Source organism: Falco punctatus, assembly GCF_963210335.1.
Source record: "Falco punctatus genome assembly, chromosome: 4".
NCBI lineage: Eukaryota > Metazoa > Chordata > Aves > Falconiformes > Falconidae > Falco > Falco punctatus.
This window is the reverse complement of record NC_137583.1, coordinates 37041555-37061047: the sequence shown is the minus strand read 5'-3', so window position 1 is coordinate 37061047 and position 19493 is coordinate 37041555. Positions and strand designations below refer to the sequence as shown.

General features: G+C 52.0%; 1 protein-coding gene and 1 long non-coding RNA gene across 8 annotated transcripts in view; one reads left to right on the top strand and one right to left on the bottom strand.

The window, feature by feature from the left end:
- The window catches only part of TBC1D24 (TBC1 domain family member 24), a 30353-nt gene extending 25887 nt beyond the window's left edge, over window positions 1–4466 (top strand). For all 7 annotated transcript variants that reach the window (XM_080384926.1, XM_080384925.1, XM_080384921.1 and 4 more), the window contains one exon: window positions 14–4466. In XM_080384926.1, coding sequence (XP_080241052.1) covers window positions 14–168 — 155 coding nt within the window. In that variant the 3' untranslated portion in view covers window positions 169–4466. The remainder of the gene's footprint in view (window positions 1–13) is intronic.
- A 6071-nt stretch (window positions 4467–10537) lies between these two features.
- LOC308062837 lies at window positions 10538–15068 on the bottom strand. The gene is made up of 2 exons (XR_013927717.1): window positions 12865–15068; window positions 10538–12226 (listed from the first exon to the last, which is right to left on the bottom strand). It is a non-coding gene; the product is annotated as an uncharacterized lncRNA (long non-coding RNA).
- Window positions 15069–19493: the final 4425 nt, after the last annotated feature.

The window sequence follows — 19493 nt, the reverse complement described above, 5'->3', positions numbered from 1 at the left end:
TGTCTCTTCACAGGAGGTGGTGATGGCCAGGCTCTTTACCTCGATGCAGATCTGAACCACGGAAGAACCAGCCACTGCAATACTTTCAATAATCAGCCACTGTGCTCTGAAAGCTTCCAAATCTCTGTCTTGGAGGTGTGGGGCTTCAGGGACACCATGAATGGTTGACATGACTATCATTAATCAAATAGTTTTTCAATTGTCTTAGGATTCCCAACAAAAATTCGAATGCAGGAGCCAAGTTAGAACGTAATTTCTGCTGGGCTCGGTGGTTTTTTAGTAATTACTAAGCGGTACACTTGAATGCAGAGCTTAGTTGTTTACTCTTAGTTTATCTAAGACAGGTCAAGGTGAAGTAATGTATCTGATTAACTCCTTAGCTGTTTACCTCTAGAGATTTGGATTCAGGTCCTGTTATTAGGGTAAAAATGAAAATGTAATGATTTCAAACCATCCTAAATGGATACAAGTCCATATCACGGGATAGCTTTGTAGTTTGATGCAATTCCTCAGAGGCACAGAGCTGGCTGAGGTGTACGGTAGAGCTGTGTGCCACTGGCACCGATATCTGGCTTGAGCCAGTAATATCAAGTGTCTGCTCCCAGGGAACATTAATGACCTCAGATTTGATGTAGAACAGTAGTTAATAAAATCATTGCCCTACTATAAGCAGACATTGTGCAGACATATCAGTACCGTTCCATAAGTTATGAAAGCCCTCAGTTCACACAAGAACCATGATTGCTAGTTATCCTTCTCCTTGTACCTGAGCCCTTGACACATTCCAGTTGCATGAGGACTCTGCCTCTGAGAAAGGCAGCCAGACTGGACAGCGATATCTCAAAGGCGTAATTTTGTTTACATTCCTATTCCATATCAGTATAATGACTTGAAATAGGCTCACGTTTCAGGCAGCCAGAGCATATATGCAGCGCTCGGAAACTTCCTTTTCTTCATCTTTCCTGGAAGCTGAAATGGAGCTTTAAATCTGAGAATAACTGTGCTCATATCCCTGCGTGTTTGGGAAATGAGACACGGTTGATGCAGAAGCTTAATGCTCTCCCCACAAGTAAATGAAGGGAGGTGGTAGGGAGATCTTCTGTGTTATATTATTCTGGGAGTGGAAGAGTTTCCCAGGAGAACTCTAGGTGACACTGTTTCTCCATATCATGAGTCTTACCTGCGATGAGATCCTGAAAAAGGTAACGCTTTTTTTCCAGCAGTGTTCTAGTAGGTTTGAATGATGCTCATTCCTGAGAATTTGTATAGTTCTCTGCAAGCGTGCCTTGTGGCATGTATTGTCTGGAGGCAATTGCCTAGTTATCTAATTATCGGTAATTATCAATTATCTGAAACTTGTAGTATCTGTTGCAAAACTTCTCCCACATGAAGCACAAATACATAAACATCAATGGATAGTCCAGAGCATATGACAGGATGCTGTCAAAGCTTTGGTGGGTAATTCACTAGGAAGACTTATAACAGGTAAAATGAACGGAAAAGAGGAATTGCTGGTTTTTTTCAGCAGTTCAATGTAAAAAAATGCTTTAGAGCAGGAGAAATGTTATTACTACTTAAGCTTGATGAACATCAAAAGGAAAAATTAAAAATCTGTACTGATAAAATCTCAGGCTGGACAGGGTCATGTTAATATTCAAAGGTCACGGGTGAGTCTTAATGTTGGTTTGTTTAGCTTGCCATCAAGGAAGATACCATGTGTCTTGGTAAAATGTTGCCTCTTGCAAAGTACACAAACAAACTTGGCAAAAATGTGATTTGCTTCTTAAGGTGCCATTTTAAATTTGTCAGAATAACTTTTTGAATTACTAGACGGCATATACAATTTAAGATGTCTTTTGCACCTTTTATATTTGCAATTAGATTTTGAGAGTCAGTACTGGGCCTCTCTTTCCTACTTCCCACTCTGTGAGTTCTGTCCAGCTATCTTTTCATAGGTTTACCATAAACTTGATTGAACTGGAAGGAGAGATGTAATTCAGCTTTACTTATGTATTTTGTGCGGAAGAACTTGAACAGTCCTATCTGGCTTTTTACAGATACTGGCTGATGCTGCATCCTGTTATTTTTACAAAGCTAGCAGTATCACTTTGCACTTGCTAGTATCTCACAAGCTTCCTCAGACAAAAGAAATCACTCAGAAAATGTATCCAGTTCAGTAGGTTCTCTTAAATGTAGGTGGGATTTCAGTTTTGTCCATATCTCCTCTCTTTTGAGCTTGTCTGAGGTGCCCTTGGAAAACAAACCATAAAACAAAAACTGAAAACACAATAGCATTAATTTTCAGCTTAAGTTGTCAGAAATTCCCTTGAGCTGTGTGTTGGTAGGATTTGTGGGAGTTTAGTATTACAGTCAAAATGAACAGATTTTATCTGCAAAATCTTTCCTGCAGCTGGCAGTGGTGATGTGATTTTTCTTGCTCCCCATCCGTGCCAGATGCAGCTATGTCAGCGAAACCGGAGTACCATACCATGTCAAAGAGGCGCTGTTCCTTTTCCTGCTCTGTTCTTAGTGCACAGGGATTTGGATGTTTCAAATCAGAAATAACTCATAGTTGCTCAGAAATCATCGTAGGATATTAGTGTGAGAATCCAAAGAGCAGTACTGAAGAATCAGTGAGGTTTAGGCATCTGAGTCTCAAGTGTCTTTCAAAAGTCCAATCACAGACCTCAGCTCAGCATCCCTTCTGCCAGGAGTACAGCTGCTGACACACACACAGAAGGTCCACAGAAGGCCCCTTTTTGGTAGCTTATCTAGGTGGCCAGCCAGTCTGGCATGGGGCTAAAGGCATCTTCATTCTTAAAGCCAGGCGTTGGGCTGGGTGGCTGGCAGCGTCTCACGGCTGCTGTCTGTGCGTTTGTAACTGGTGTGGGCGTGCTTGGAGCACACACAATGCCCAGAGCAACTGGAGTTTGCAAATCACAGCAGGGGCTAAAAGGGCTAAGTCAGCCTTGGCACACGTGTGATGGGGATGGTTTTAGTTTGATGCAGCGTTACCCTGCGGTAGGCTTCCTGCAGGACTGGTATGTGTGTTTTAAATTTGAACAGACTGAATAAGCAAGAGGCTGCAATGATCTAGCAAGAGGAATTGCGCGATGCTGTGTCATCTTCACCCAGTCCTTTTGTTCACTAAAAATGAATGTTCCTTTTCATGCACAAATCCTCCCGTGTAATTCTTGTTATGGTTGTGGGACACCTTAGAGGAGCATCATTGTGACTTGGCTTTCTTTCCAGTAGCAGAGGCATTTTTTGTGTCTGTGTAGTTGATGGTTGTTGCTGACCAAGTGTGTATCAAAGTTCATGTAATTAAGCCAACAGTTTGTTACACGCAAAACTCTTGAGGTGGAGACCGCAGATTGGTTTTTAAGACAATGACTGCAATGGGCGCCTTATCAGAAAGTTATCAGTTATCTGAAGTACCCCGGTGGTGAAGTGCTTTGGTCATTGTAACTCTGAACAGCTGTTGATGTAGTTTGTAGTCCTGATGGCAGCAATGACAGTAAAGAGTGGAGAGTGCCAGTGTTGCTTGATGAGCTGTTTGGAGCAGAGCTGGAGAGCTGAAGGCTGGGCATCAGCTACCACAGTTCTGCAAGAACATTTTTACTTTGTAATATTCTCCTGAAAGGAGAAAAGACTAGAAACTCTTGACATCAGAAACTTGAATTTATTGTAAATGGCATTTCAGCTTGGAAAGCCACAGGAACTATTTCCAGCTGTCAGCCGGGCTGGACAAACTTCATCACTGCACCCAAACTGTCATTCCTACGGGTCATACACTTTGACACACTTCCTTTTCTAATGAAGCATGTTAATTGGCCTCCCATTATTAGAAGCCAGTTAGCAAAGGGAAGGGGAAAACTGTTATTTCCTCTGTGTTGAGATAACTGAAGATAAATTGGAGGGGCGGGCAGGACTATTCTTTAAAGAGTTAAATTTCATGCCAGTAGAGATACGTGCTTAGCTGTGGAGGGGTGGCACTTGCAGATCGATCAACTGCTGTTAGTGTGTGTGCATTGAAATTGTGTACTTTGTCCTTGGAAATCCGTCCTCATTTTTGATGGGGAATGATCTCCTCTGCCCAGTGACCATACAGTGGTCGTAGAGATGCTGGTGCCACGGTCTGTGGGGACCAGGAGGTCGCCTGCAGCCTCAGCACTGGAACCGCTCAGCTCCTGCAACCAGCACCCAGAGTCCGGTTGTTGGATGGATGGGTGGCTCGGGCACCCGGCTGTTAATGGTGAGATGCCTTTCTGCCAGCTCTCTGTTGTGACTTTCAGACTATTCGTAGTTGAATGTGCATATTATTTGGGGTGTTGTTTTTCTTCAGATGAGTGGTAGTGTGCTGCTGAATGGGTTTTTTACCCTATCATTGGAATCACTGCCCTATATCAATGGTATTTTTGTCACTGTGCAGGATTTTTGATTATATTAAAAGTTGTTTGACTGTGGGGGCTACTGACTTTGTCCTTTGTTCAGTTATTTCCCTTCCTGTAGACCTCATAGCAAATGGCATGCCGAAACTGAGAAATAAACTGCGGAACGTGCTTGCTCACGTGAACTCTTTGCTACAGTGGAGCGTTACACAGCTCCTGACTGCAAGAAGATCTCCCAAGGCTTCCACCAACGTCAGCTGCCAAACTCACTGTAAAAAAAAACAAAAAACACTTTCAATTGGCAAACTCTGAAATAAGCCTTCTTCCTTTTGGTGGGTCTAGAGTGTGTTTTGCCCCAGCCCAGCCTGGGTTTAAAATGGAGTTGAGAGGTGTCTTCTGGCCACCAGCACTTGGAAGCTGTAGGTCAGGCCACCGCTGCCATTGCATCCTCTGCATGTCAGCGCTGTCCTGTACACTGCTAGAGCCCTGCAGCCGCTGTAAGTCAGCGCTGCTCTTGCTAGAGGCTGTGCCTGACTTGTGCCAGCACAAACGTGACTGTTGGCAGCAGGTAGGCAGCTTGGTTGGGGAACTGCTTTTTTAAAAGTAGTATTTTTGTTCCTCTTGATGTCTTAGTTTGAACCTGGACGTCAGCCCATGTCCCTGATACTAGTGTGGATGCCTTTTGCCGTGGTTGAAAAGAGTCTTTCCAGTTAGCAGCACGGGTTTAAACAAATGTTCCTGTTACTTAAGGCTAGTCTTTGCCAATGCCTGAAACTTAAATCTAAGACTTGTGGGAACTAACAGGAACCTCTTGGTAGAGTTGGAGGAGGATATCAAGATACTTGGAGCAAAATGCCTTTGGAAACGCCCTGCATGCAATGACCGGTGAAGGTTAAAAAAAAAAAAAAGTATTTGAGTTTCCAGTGAAATTCCACTAAATTCTTGGGGTTTCAGTGAAACTCCTGGCAGGCAGAAAAAGAAAAAAAGAAGAAAAAAACAAAACAAAAAACAACAAAACAAAAAAAACCCCACCAAAAAACCCAAACCTCAACTACACACCTTGTGCACAGCCCTGGGGCTTCCTATGCTGCTGTACACGGGTGTTCCCAAGAGCAAAGCTGAGGTCTAAGGTGCGACGTGGAAAGGCGGGATTGCTGAGCTTGCAGAAACTGCAGAGATGATTTTCCTGCCAGCTCTGCCTGCCGTGAGGTGCTGTGCAAGGAAAGCCTGTGGCCACTAGAGGTTCCCCTTGGCCTGGGTGTCAGCCTCTTCTTCCTATAATACATATTTATCTATTATAATAGTTATTATTACAAGTAAATCCATTCTTGCAAGCCAAAAGTTTCAGAATTTCGTAAACGTTATCAGGCTGAGTACTTATTTTTTTAAAAGAGATGGGAGTGGGGAAAAGGCGTATGAATAGGCTTTCTTCACTTGATTTCCAAAAGTGAGCTTAGCATTAAATACCACAAATCACAATTTTACAATTCCTTTCAAGACTTTAAACTTAGTAACGAAGGTGCTCAGTGGTAGGAAAATGTAACTGAGGGATTTTGAGGAGCTGAGTAATGCAGGCTGCTGCTTTTGAACCTCACAGCTACTTTAAACTACTTGACTGAGGACCTGAAAGGAAAGTATTGTGCCTGATTGCATCAAGTAGTGGGAGCTTCTTTATCATACCTGGAGGGCTTGGTGATGGGAAGGTTATGGGTGATGTCTCACGGGCTTGGGAGCTCATAATGAATCTGGAGGAGTCTTAAGTCCTTGAAAAGAAAGGCTGTCCTCTGTCTTGCCATGGTGCTGTGGTATGAGAAGAGCATGATGCTCGCTAATTGTGCCTTTTTTCCTGGATTTTCTATGCACTGTGTTTTCTGTAAATGTGACACAGATACCTGCTTCCTTGGGAGACGTTTTGTAACCAGCTGACGGCACAAGACTGCTTCTGGCGGCAAACTTAAAGGTTTTCCTGCCTTGTAAAGCACCCGGTTGGGTGTTTCCAGACCTGCCTTGCTGTCACCTCCCCAGCACCACTTCGGGTTGCAGAGTCGCTGCATGAGCAGCTGGGAGAGCCGTGGCTCAGTTCCTTGGCCATGCTCTGGTGTCGTGGCTGCTTCTGACCGTTTTCAAATCCACAAACGGCTGCTCGGTGGAACTGGATCCAGACTTTAGCTAGGCAGTACTTGAGAGCATTCAGCTCCTGTTTTGCTAACCAAGTGCTGGCTTCTCTTGTGCAAGTGTAGATCAGGCGCTAGGACTGTCGCTGAACCAGGATACACATCTCCCAGCTGCTGACACAGCTTCAGTGCATTGCTTGCTTGGTGAGTCACCTCCCGTTTCGTTTCGTGGGTAAGTTGTCCTCCAAAGTTAAGGGCTGTGCCCTCCAGCTGCCACTGACTGGCAGGGTTTCTGACTGGACTTGTCCTCCTCCTGATCTCTCACAGCTGCGAGGCGAAGGAGGCAGCTTTGGAAACCCAGAGGGAAGAGTGCAAGTCCGGCGAGCCAGTGATCAGTGCCTCGTCCTCCCAGCCTGCAGGGTGCTGGATCCTCCATGCCATAAACAACTGGGAGTCCATGGTTTTGACCTGTAAGCACTGCAGAGAGCAGTGCCAGCGCTGGCTCCACCAGCCCACGGGGCCGGCTGGCTGCAGCCAGTGCTCTCCCGCTTGCGGTGGCTGGGGCACAGTTTATTTCTCTTCAAGTGTTCCTTCTCATGCTGTGAAATTCTGCTTCCTTAAATTCTGCTTCTCCCCTCAGTCGATGTGAAGACCAGCTTTTGCCCCCTCACTGCGAAGCTCTCAGCTGTGCTGCAGGGGTTGCCTCAGGCACCAGTCCCTTGCCTCTTCCAGAACCGTTACACGTGGGCTTCTGCATCGCTTACCTTCTGCCAGGGTCCGAGAGTGCCATGCTTTGGTAGACTCGTCTCGCTGAGGCTCTGAACTCAAGCCCAACAAAGACCACAGCTAGAGCAGGGGTGGCTGCCTGCTATGAACCCTGCAGAGCACCACCTTGTCCAGTTCTGTTCAAGGGAGGTTTAGGACTGAAACTTCAGGAGTTGTTTGCTGAGCTGTGTAGGGGCTTCAGCTGCATCCAGGCTGGTGGTTTGTCCCTTGACGTCTCGCATGCTGGGTCATACGTGCTCAGTGGTGATGGCCCTCGGCAGCGGGAGGGCAGCTTCTGCCTGCTCGGGCAGCACGAGGCTGGTGGCCGTGGGGGTCTGGCTGAGCTGTGAGCCCTGCAGCTGGGGCCGGTTGGGCTGACAAGATGGGTGTATGTGCATCCATCCTTTCTGTCATCTCAGCACCCACAGAAGCTTTGCCACATGCCGGCTTTGCTTCCACAAGCAATGCAGCATGCCGCAGCCACCCACTCCGCTCATCTGGAGGACAGCATGTAGAGAGAACGTGGGGGGACGGTGGGACAGCAGAGTCCAGCCTTCCCTGCTGCCTCCCTGCAGTGCTTTGGCTGTGGCCTTCCTCTTCGGCTTCCTCCTGGCCACACTCACGCAAATTTAACAGGGGGAAGAGGCAGCAAAGTCTCAGACATGTTGAGTTGCTCCAGGTTTGGCTGCCTGTCTCACAGAACCGGGAAGCAAGCCTCTGGTACTGCCTCCCCCCACCCCTAGTTACCCACCCTGGAGACAAAGGTAGGGGAAACTGATTTCAGCAGCTCCACTGCTCACAGAAATACTTGTTGATGCTCTTTTCCTCTAAGGATCTGCCTAATTTTTACCAGCTGCCATAGCATCTATCCCCAAGTTCCTTATGCTTTCCCTTAGGCTGCCGGCTCGTCAGCTGCAGCTCCTACGAGCTGTGGGATCGTGCTGCCCTCCTTGGGGGCAGATAAAGGCAAAGCATTGCTCAAAGTCACAACTTTGCTTGCAGCCACGCTGTGGGTTGTACGCCTGGGTTTGTTTCCCACTCACAAACTGTTGACTCTGAAGGGAGCAGTTTAGCTTCAAGGACTGGAGGGCTCTACGCAACCGTAACTGAGCGTTTCTGAGGGTGTGGGTCTTCTTGGGACAGCTTCCTTCCCTAGTGAGCAATAACAGAGTCATCTACAGATTTTTGAAACTGCAGAAGTGGAAACCGCGGCTGGGAATAACTGACTAGCAGAGGAAATTTGATGAATGTGTGTTCAGCGCAGCCTTGGGGGTGGAGGTAGAGGCAAGTGTAGAGTCTCCAAGGAAGAATCAAAGCACTTCTTTCCAGGATGGCTGCCTACCTTGTGCTTAACCCTCTGATGGTTTTGGAGCTGCCTCAGGCTCAGAGTGGCATCTTGGAGAGGATTTCTAGCTTGTATTTGGGAGGGGCGGCGTGCTGGGAGCTGATGCTCGCTCAAGCCCGTTCCCTGGGTCAGAGCGATCTCCAGCGGGTGCCCGCCCCGATTCCCGGGCTGCCCTAAAGAGCTGTTAGCAAAGACCAGGGTCCAGGGCTGCCCAAAAAAGAAAAGGGAAGGCAGGCTTTTGGCCCATAAACCAGCATAAACAACCTCGAAGCAGAAGCCTTTGGCCTGAATTGTGTCTCATGACCTCTGCTGTGATCGGTCTCTCATGCAGCCAGAACCTACTTGCAGGGGCTGGATCTGTGTTTCCTTGTACACACGACAAGGGTACGCTCTCATGACCGTCTGTCCTAGCCAGTTCCTGCCCTTCCTTTATGCTGGTTTTTTGAGGCAAAGGATGTTTTTAAGGGCTTAATGTTTAATCTGCACACTACTAACCAGAAGAACTTGCAGAGGTTAAACGAGACTGGGAAACAGCTGCACGAGGTCAGAAGTGCAGGGCTGGGAGATCCGGCTGCTTGCTGGGGCTGGCGAAAGGCACACAATGAACAATGATGAACAACCTCCTCCCGGGCAAAAGAGTTGCGCTGGGAGCACAAGAAAGAGGGAAAATTTAGAAAGCTTTGAATTTCTGGGCAGTGCTTTTGCAGAAACATGCCCCTCTTAGCAAGCCCTCTGTGGCCATGGGCGCTGCTGCAGCAAAGCCTGTCCCCCAGCTCACGCCAAGGCCACGGGACCAGCGTTGTCCCTCCTGTCCTCAGGCATCATGGGCCCGGGGGTTCCCTTCTCCCAGGTCTGCGTGACTGGGGATTGTCCAGCAGGTCTCACTTGGAACCCAGAGCCAGCCAGTGTCCTCGGAGCCTGAGGCTCTGCCCTGGCCTCGAACAACCCCGTGTTTTCTCTGAAGACCCTCACCCTGAACTGGGCTTCCCTGCTGCTGGTGGCACTGACACGATGGGCGGATCTGCCCTGAAAGTCCCTGGGGGCCAAAAATCTCTACATCCCCATCAAATGTTTCCTGCTGATTTCTCTGCCGGGGGGCACGCGACTGCGGGTGGGCCATGGGCTCCCCGGGGAGGTGCAGGGCATCGGGCTGCCGCGCCCCCACCCTGGCAGGGAGCCCCTCGCCCGTGTCTCCCGGTGGGTGAGCGGTGAAGAGCCAAGTGCCGCAGGCTCTGCCCGGCCACTCCGGCACACGGCAGCTTTTCTGCAAGGATGGAAACGGGGAGGGGTGGGGTGGACCACGAGGATGAGAAGGGCCCACGGAAAAAGCAATAGCTTGGGTGAAGGTGCTGATGCACAGGCACCAAGTACATAATATATATGGAGCTGTACAGGCGATCTTAAAGAATGAGCTATTCCTGAGCTCAGGCTGCCCCGTGTGATGTTGACTGTGTCAGCTGATGGGGAAAAAAATCTCTTTATGGAAGAAACTGCGTGTTCCTTGAGGAAGCCCAGGACCGTGCATGTCACCCCTTTCTTCTGTGCTCAGCCAGCTCAGAGCCAGCTGCGCACAGGGGACGGGATGAGGACAAGCCATGTGTCCTGGAGGGAGGATGGAGACCCAACCTGGATTTGGCTTGCCATGTTTGGCTTCTTGGAGATCTGCTGCCCCCACCTTAGTTAAGGGGCTGGACTCTGCTCACAGCCCGCTGTGTTGCAGGGAGGTGTGGCTGCTTTCCGGGGTGTCCAGCCACTGTCTCACCCTGCATGGGACCGGGCTGTGGGCACACCACGGGATGCATTCATCCCAGTCTGGTCCCAGTTTCCATCAGGGACTAAAAGTGTATTTCGCCCTCTCTCAAAAGACAAAGGGAGTCACAAAGCTGAATTTATTCCTACTGTAAAGTCCCTTGGGTTTTATAAAACCCTCAAAGCAGTGCTGGAAAATATGATGCTTCATTGTCACCCATCAGTTGGGCTTCATGTCATGGCAGTCATGGCTTTCGGAACCATGCCTGTGTATTTCAAAACCTGACAGTAAATAAATACATAAAATCAGGTTTTTTTAATCTGTTCCACATATGCTGCCCTTTAATTTCTCTACTGTACTTACGGGATATGGCAAAAAGAGGAACTGATTGTTTTCGTATGTCCCCCACATATTTCCACTGAGTCTCCTCTACCTCTTCCCCTTTTCTGAGCCAATATCCCTGTGTGATCTTTTGTCATCTGCAAATGCTCTTGCCCTTTTCATCCCCATCCACGGAACTTTGTTGTCTTGGCTGTACCTTCTTCAAAACCTGCTGGTTAATGTCATGCCTCTCTGTTCCCTGTAAAAAGCCTAAATTCGAGATCTCGCTGCAGCCCTGCAGTAGGCAATGCCTGCTGAGCCCGTGACAGACAACCAGCCTAAAAAGGCAGAGGACTGGCGGTGGAAACCTTGGGATCATGGTCCAGATCTGCCGCTTTGGTGGCACTGAGGTGAGCAGGTCCGTGGCACACTGTAATTTCTCCTACCAAATATCATCTTTCTTAGTTATTTTGCCCTGGAGGGCAGCACATCTGTGGCTGGCACAGCTGGACCCTGCCTTTGGCTGAGGCTTGGTGTGTGCCTCTAAAACAAATATAAAAGGATAGTAAGAACCCACAGGTAACCCACCTGCTCCCAGCTCTGCCGGAAACTTGCACTGGAGCCTTTAGAGGTCTCTGGATTACCTTGTGTCTTTTCTCTTTGCTAGGATAGCAAAACAATCTGATTAAGCCCATCTTTGACTAGGCTTGTCGGAGCTTCCTCCAGAGGAGGTATTTGATCCGTGGCCATCACGGCCAAGGATGAGCTTGAGTGAAGGAAACCCCAGCACCATCCCCAGCCTGCCTCTGGCACCCCGGAGAAAGGCTGTGACAGCCCCAGGCTGCCACAGACCGTGGTCCCTCCTGGCCCTGCCTCTGTCCTCCCCCACTGCAGCAGCCAGAGACACTCGCTGCTCATTCCCCATCACAGCTGCGTGCCGAGCTGGCCCAGCCGCCCTGGTCCGGCAAATCCCAGCACCGGGGCTGGGACTGATGGGGAAATGTTGTGCTTTTTCTTCTCTCTTCTGCAAGGTGGCTCTAAAATACACTTTTCAGGGGCTGGGTATGACCATGGCTGCAAGCACCAGCACTTTCTGGAGGTGTAGAGGAGAAGGCAACACACAAAGGCAGGGACAGGACGGGGAGGCCCTGGAAGCTGAGCCCAGCCCACCCCCCTCAGGCTGTGAATTTTGCACAGCAGGGGTTTGCAATCATTTTCTGCAGCCCAAGGGGAACAGAAACTCATCCCTCCCACCCCTGGAGCCTTTCCTGCATCGCAGCGGTCTCTCTCGTTCCCAATGAGATGCTCATTCCTGATGAGATGCTCGTTCCCAGTGAGGTGCCCATGCTCTGGGAAGCAGGCGCTGGTCCCCATGGCCCGCGTGCCGGCACAGCCCGGTGGGGACCGCGTGGCCACCCGCCCGGGCACGGGGCTCCGGGCAGCTCAGATAAGCAGATGTGCGCTTTATCCCCGTGATTAGCCAACCGTCCGCTCGTACTGGTGCAACGTTGCACATCGGGCGTTGTAGGAGAGGAACTGCCTGCAAGAGAGATGTGAAACCCAGGAAACAGAAAAATTACTCTTAAAATAAAACGGCCTCGTGCCTTGCCCGGCAGCGGCTCTGGGGCCAGCTGAGGCTCAGCAGGCAGCTCCCGTTCCCCAGCAATCCAGGCAGGGAAATAACAGCCTGAGAGGGAAATAACAAAACCAAACATGCTCCTTCTCCCTTTCAGTTTACCTTTTTTAAAGCAACATGATAACCAAGCGTTGTTTGATTTGGCTCACCTGCAGTATTTTGGTTTGGGTGCTCATAGGCAGCAAGGACATGGCTGGGACAGCTGCTGGCAGAGCTGGCTACTGCATCCTTTGCCCGACAGCTGGGCAGGGAGGTGAGGGCGCAGGGGTGTTGTGCCCCATCGTGAGTTAACAGAGGCTGCCAGGGGCCAGAGCACGGTGCCCATGGACTCTCCAGCCAGGCAGAGCAGGATTGGGATGCTGCCAGCACCCACACCCAGAAACACAACTGCAGGCAAACTGGTCACCCCGACTCATGTATAGAACGGTTATTGGGAATAATCTAACCCTGTTTTGGCGAATTTATCCACCCAGTTAAAAATACCCTTTTCTACATGTATTAGTCAAACCCAGCAGAGAAGTGTGTGCAGGAGGCAGGGGTACCCTGTGTCCGATGAGCCCCAGAGGAGAGGAACTTTGGGGGCTCCCAGCTGGCTGCCACCAAGCTGGCAGCACCGACACCAGCTCAATCTCATCTCTAGTTGTTGAGGGGTCCACAGGCATGAGAATCCCAGGGGAGAGGCTGGCACAGCACAGCAGCCAGCCGAAGGCAGCATGCCAGAGATGATGCTCCATCAGAGTGCAAGAGCCAAGGCTGAAGGAGCCAAAAGCAGAGAAGCCCTGTGGGAATACCTGGGAAGTTCCAGAGGGATTTGATTTAATTTGCTAATTCGTAGTGGGATACTCTGCTGAGAGCTGAGCCAGGCAGGGAGGCAGAGGAGAGAAGGCTCCTGCCTTGGCACAGCTCAGAGCAGAAAGACAGCGATTTTCTCAGCTGCCTCGCCACATGGCAGCAGCAGCTCTGCAGAAAGGCGGTGTGTCCTGCCAGCCAGCCAAGGTTTTATTTCCCTCTCCGCCTGCCAGCTCTGCAGGCTGAGGGAGAGCTGGCAGCATGGAGGAGGAGCGGGTTTGTGGAGTGGAGGCAGAGCCATGGCACTGTCCCAGCCCAGGGATGAAGAACAGATTCAGGGCAGCCCAGCACAAGGCTCCGAAGCAGCTCCTGTCCGGGCAGCAGAAAGCCCCTGCCCTCGCCTTTCCTGGTAGAAACCAGCGCATGCTTTCTCCCCAAAACCGAGCATGGGTGCTGAGCAATGACCAAAATCAGGCTTCTCTTCCTTGGCTCCCCGTGGCTGCCCATTCTTGGCATCCACGGGCAGCTCCATCCCCAAAAAGAGGTGGCTGTGCAGCTGGCACGCAGCACTGTGGGCTTTGCCTTGCCCTGCCACGTCCTGTCCCCATTGCGCTGCCCACCCCAGGCACCTGCCACCCCTGGGCAGCTGCCTGCTGGGCTCCCAGGACGGCAGGGAAACAGCTGTGGGCAGGAGAGTCCAGCTGCATCCCTGGTGGCCTCCTGGCTCTCCCACATGGGATGGTGTCTGCCGTCTCTGTGGGCAAGGTAACAAACACCACCTGCTCCGGCAAGCATTGCAGGAAAATCCCACGGTTTGGAGGCTCTGGTGCTGGACCAACCCGTGCTTTGGGTTTACACTGCTCTGGGTGTCTCTGCATGGGAGCACAGCCCCAGATGTGGCTTCCAGCCACCAGGCATCCCTCCCACTCACTTTGCTGGAACTCGCTTCTGCCAGGTCTGACATCAAGGACAAGCTCTATCGCTTGTGCAGAGTAATACAAACATGGACAGTGCTTTACGTGCTGAGCTGCTGGTCACTGTTGATTGAAGAGTTATCACCATCAGCTTCCAGCCCGTGGGAGAGCAGCACTCTACATTCCCGTCTCACCAAGCATTGTTGCTCCCAAAGTGTCTTTCCAGGACACATCAGCTGCTCCTGTCCCCCATTTGCAGACCAGCCTCCCAAAAACCAGGCGTGGGGTAGCAGCAGGGAGGTTTGCCATGCTGGCTCTCAGTATTTGTCTTCAAGAGCTCCGAGATGCAGCCTGAGTACAGGCTCGGCACTGGGAAAACCATGTTGGCTCCTCCTAGCAAAGCTAAACCGGTGATCAAACCCCCAAAATCTGCTACAGCACTGCAGGTGCATCCATCACTTTAAAGAGAGGGTTGCTGAAAGGCATGAGGGGTGGCTGGGGCATGCCATGCAGAGCTCAGCCAATACCCAAGATATTCCAGCTATTTCGGTGGGTCCATTCGAACATAAACTTAGCTGGTTGTGCCGTGTTGGAGAGAATCGCCCAAGCAAGCAGCAGAAGCAGCGCCGTGCGACTTCCATGAGTAACTATGGTAACCCAGAGCAAATAAATGCTATTTTCAAACCATGGGCAGATCCTCCTCGTGAGAAGCCCTGGCTGATCCCAGCTGCCAGCTGAGTACTGGAGTCCAGGAATGGATGCCCTGTGGAAGGAAGGATGAAGACCAGCACATGGTCCTGGAGAGCTCTTCCTCCTTGCCCCCTGATGGGGCATGTCAGGAAAAGGACAGTGGAAAAAAACCCAGCTTTTCTTTGCACTGTCCCCAGGAGCTGAAGAAATTGTAGTAACAAGGATAATCTCCCAGCTGCATTCGGCCACGAGTATGACATGGAAAAGAGGAAGAAGAGAGGTTTTATATAGGGCAGGAAAGTCCTGGACAGAGAGATGAGATGAGATGAGATGAGATGAGATGAGATGAGATGAGATGAGATGAGATGAGATGAGATGAGATGAGATGAGATGAGATGAGATGAGATGAGATGTGATGAGATGATAATAGAACAGAACAAAACCAAACAGAATTAGAGGACCCTAATTTGCTTCATCAAGAAGTCTAGCACCAGGTAGTGTCCCAGATAAGAAGGAGTTAACTGACCAGGATGGAAATCAGTTAATTAAGATCCAAGTAGAGCAAGAGAAGAGCATTTACAAATCAGCCAAGGTCCTGACCTCCTGGAAGACAGTGTCACCCCTGGGACACAGGGAGCAAGGAGCAACCAAGGGACGGTGTGTCTCCCCTCTGAGCCCCGTGACTCCGGCTTGTGATTTTGGTGAGATTCCGCAGGAGATGCCAAACAAGGAAAAGCTCCAGCCAGGCTTGCTCCATTGCTGGCAAGTGTTTGCTGCTGAGGCTGAGGGTGACAGGTCCACTGGCAGCCCTGCTTTTCCCATCCCCGCCTCTGGCACCAGCTCAGCTCCCCTGACCCCATCAGACCCCCTTCCCCAGCCCTGGCCGAGAGCTCACCTGGGCTTGTTGTGGACCAAGCTGTGGGGTCCTGGGAGGTACAGGGCATTTTTAACGCATTGACACCAAATCCCCTTGGGAGGACCAGGTGGCCAGAGCATCCCCTGCCAAAGCACCCCTCTCCTGCAACGCCGCACCTCCATGCCAGCACCTCCATGCCTGGACCTGCTGGAGGGGCAGGGTGTTCCCACCTGGCTTCCCAGACCCCTTCCAGCCCTGCTTCATGACATGGGCAAAGCTGCTGGCATCGCTACAACATTGACAACCAGAAGCCTGGGGCGGGTACAGGTCCCCTGGCAAACGGCTGATCCAGCTTGCCAAAAGCCAGCCGGGGCCAGGGCGGAGAAGCAGCCCTGGTGTCTCATCGGCAGCACCAAGCAGCCTGCAGCCAGCTCCTGCTTGCTAAAAGCAGCCAACAAAAGCTGGACCCCCATGTTAAACCGCTCTCCAGCACATTTTGTCCATGCAAGGATGGGTGCATGGTCCCAGCATGGTGGGAAAGGCATCTACCATAAGGCTGCTCAGAAAGTGCCCCCCAGAAAGGTGGTGGCACCCAGAGCTTGCACCTGCTGGAAAACCCATCTCAGCCCTCTTCTCCCTTCCTTGGGATGGGAACGGACAAATTAAAATCACCCTTTGGTTGCGTTTGGTGCAGTGACATGCAATACCATTGGAAACGCACACGGAGCAGGGTTAATCCAGCCCAAAATTAAAAGGCAAAACTGGAGATGACAAAGCCACGGCACCCATGGCGAGGGTGTGCGCACAGTCGGTGGCAGCCTGGTAAGCGCCTGCCTGGCAGTGTGAGGAGGGTGAGTGCAAGTTGCTGTGGGAACAGTAATTTGGGTTGTTCTGCCTCTGGGTTTCTGGCTCTTTGCCTTTGATATTGCGTTCGCCTCCTGGTTTTGCACGGAATTCTGTTCCCTCCTTTCGTCATCGTTTCCCTGAGGAAGAAAGCATCCCTGACTTCCACAGGGCAGAACAAGCACTGGCATGAGAGCCTCGGGGGTGACCCCGCTTAGGGGTGACACCTTGAGGGGGGTGGGGGAGGGGGGGGCTGGGTGGGGTACAGCACCCATAGGGGCAGAGCAGACCTGGCTTCGAGGAGCGGTATGAGAGAGATCCTGGCCACGCGGTGCCCAGCACTGCACAGGCCAGGAGACCCAGCGGCAGCAGCAGAGTGACGGTGGCAATACTGTGCTTTTAAACAGCAATGGTGTAGAAAGGATTTAGTAGCATTAAATTATTCCTGGATACCCCCTGCAGCCTGCCCAGCACCAGGGCATGGCAGGGAGCCAGGCAAGGTTACACATGCTGTCACCATCATCCAAACAGTCCTTCCCCTCCTCTGACTCACGTGGGCCTTATACAACCTCATGTCCTCCCACTCCACCCACCACAGCCACACCTGGGGCAACCAGCGTGGTTCGGTGGGCATCCCAGGAGGACGCTCAGCACGTGGTCCCTCCGTTGGCTGTGGTCAGGCCAGGGTCATGTGGCGTGAGTGGAGGAGGATCGGGCAGTCCCAGGCAGATGGAAGGAGATGGATGCTCCCGTTCCCAGCACCCAGACCTTCCCTGCATGTGTATCCCAAAGAGTGGAGCATGTCTGCGCTGGGACGTGCAGCAGGAGCCATGCCAGCCCCACCATGTCCTCTCCTTGCCTCTGCCTGGCCGGCTCCAGCGGCAGGGTGAAGAGAGGGGGATTGAGGGGCTAAATAAATACAAGACATGGGAGGAAATGTAAAATGAAATCTTTTGGAAGGAAGCATTGACAAAAGCATTAAAAATGTATCCTTTCTGTGAATCAGCAATTTCTGGTGAAAACCCAATCAATTTATTAGACCTTTAGTGCCGGAGAACAAAGACCCAGAACCATTGAGGAGCCCCAAATGGCGAGCATGGGAGGAAGAGGAGGAGGTGGAGGAAGAAGGGGGAAAAGGCAAGAGGGCCTGGCTCGAGGTGCTTGAGCACCCTGAGATTTTGGCTGTGACCACAGCACGGGGGCAAAGAAGACTCCCCACATCCTGCAGCTCCGAAGCGTGGAGGAGGGAAGCTCGGCCCCTGGGGCATCGCATGGAGCCGGCGCTCAGCCCTCCTGGAGACACGGCATCCCCAAAGTGCGGCCGCTGCCACAACTCGTGAGCTCGCTGCTACAGGGAGGCTCTTTGTTTGCGGGTGATGGCTGTTCACCAGGCGGATGGGAGCGACGGCGCGGAGACGATGCCGGATGATCTGTGGGAAGCCACCAGTGGCGAGGGGCAGCAGGCACAGGGCAGCCAGCTGGCATGGCGCCAGGCACAGGGAGAGGAGAAGGCAGCGCGATGCACATGGGGTGGTGGGACCCACTCCATCAGGCAGCTGGGGCTACCAGGTGGCACCCAGGAGCAGCACTGGGAGACCTTGGTGACAGCGGATGCCCGGAGGCACAGGGGGAAAAGCATCCTCTGGGGGCCCCTCAAATCCATCCACCCTGCTCCCTGGGTCCCTGCTCCAAGTGTCGATGATGCTGTTGCCCCAGGCCATGGCTGTCCCTGGGGCTTTGAAGCCCTTGCCCGATGCCACGTCAGCACCCATCATGCAGTGGCTTCACAGATAAATCCCACAGGGGCAGACAACTGGCTCATCCCTGTCAGCCAGGACACTTGTGCCGCTCTCTGCCCAGGCTCTGCGCCCCACAGGGACCCCTCACCGCAGCCCGCTTGGGCACAGAGTTGGGAGAGACGGCTGCTCCGGGGGATGCAGCCAAAGCCCGGGTGGGCACTGGGCTGGCACAGACCTCAGCGTGAGGAGTGGGATGAGGCACTGCCGGTGCCTGCTCCCCTCACCAGCCCAGAGCCTGGTGAACAAACTGTCAGTGCCACCAGTGCCTGAGGGGTGAGAAAGTCACCCATCAAAGCAATCGCTCTGGTCCTCTGCAGGGGGAATTGTCCCTGCCCCAGTGAAAGGCTTCCTAATGTTCACTGGGGCTGCTGAAAGTGTTGGTTAGTGATGACAGCCACCGCCATCACAGCAGCGATGACAGTACCATGCTGACAAGCATCCCAGGGTGCAACACTGCAGGAAAAGCAGTGTGATGGTGGTGGCTGTGATGGTGGGAGTGGTGATGGTGGTCACAGTGGTGTGGTGATGGTGGCAGTGGTGGTGCTAGTGCTGGCAGTGATGGCAATAGTGGTGGCAGTGATGATGGTGCCAGTGGTAGCAGTGGCGTGTTCCACACGTGACGCGCAGCCCCCCCTGCACCCACCTCTGCCAGGGCTCGGGACTGGGACCCCTCAGAGCCCTCTCCTCCCCTCCCACCAGCTCTGCACTTGTCCTGCTGCCAGCCCTGTGAAGCCCCAGCGGCAGAGCCTGCTGGAAGCCCATCTCCATCGGAGCCGGTCCCCAGCGAGTACTTGCCACCTCTGCCTGTCGCAGTGATGGAGCCGTCTGTGTTCTTGTGTTGGGCCAGGGAATCTGCCACGCAGGGCTCAAATCCTGTTCTCACCTTCCCTGTAGGCTTTGACAAGGCTGAGGTGTCCAGAAGAGTGGCAACAATGGGAAAAAGATGGTGGCCCTCAATTAATTAAGAGATCTGGTATTTCAGGACATCAGAAGACCAGCAGGATTTGTGGCAGCAGCAAAGCAGGCACAGGCAACCGTTAATGAGCACCCCAAATCCAAAATTAACATGGCTTTTTTCTAGAATATCTTGGGTAACAGAAATGGCACCAGTCACCCTTGTAGGACGGGCTGTAGCAGTACCTTTCTGGGATGTTTTGGGAGGAGGCTGGCTTGGAAGGGGTCGCCTGCACCTTGCCCACAGTGGGGTGGGGAGCAGTGCCCGTGGTGAGGTGATACCCTAGCTTGAACCCAGCCCACCCAGCCCTGTCCAGCCCTGGGGG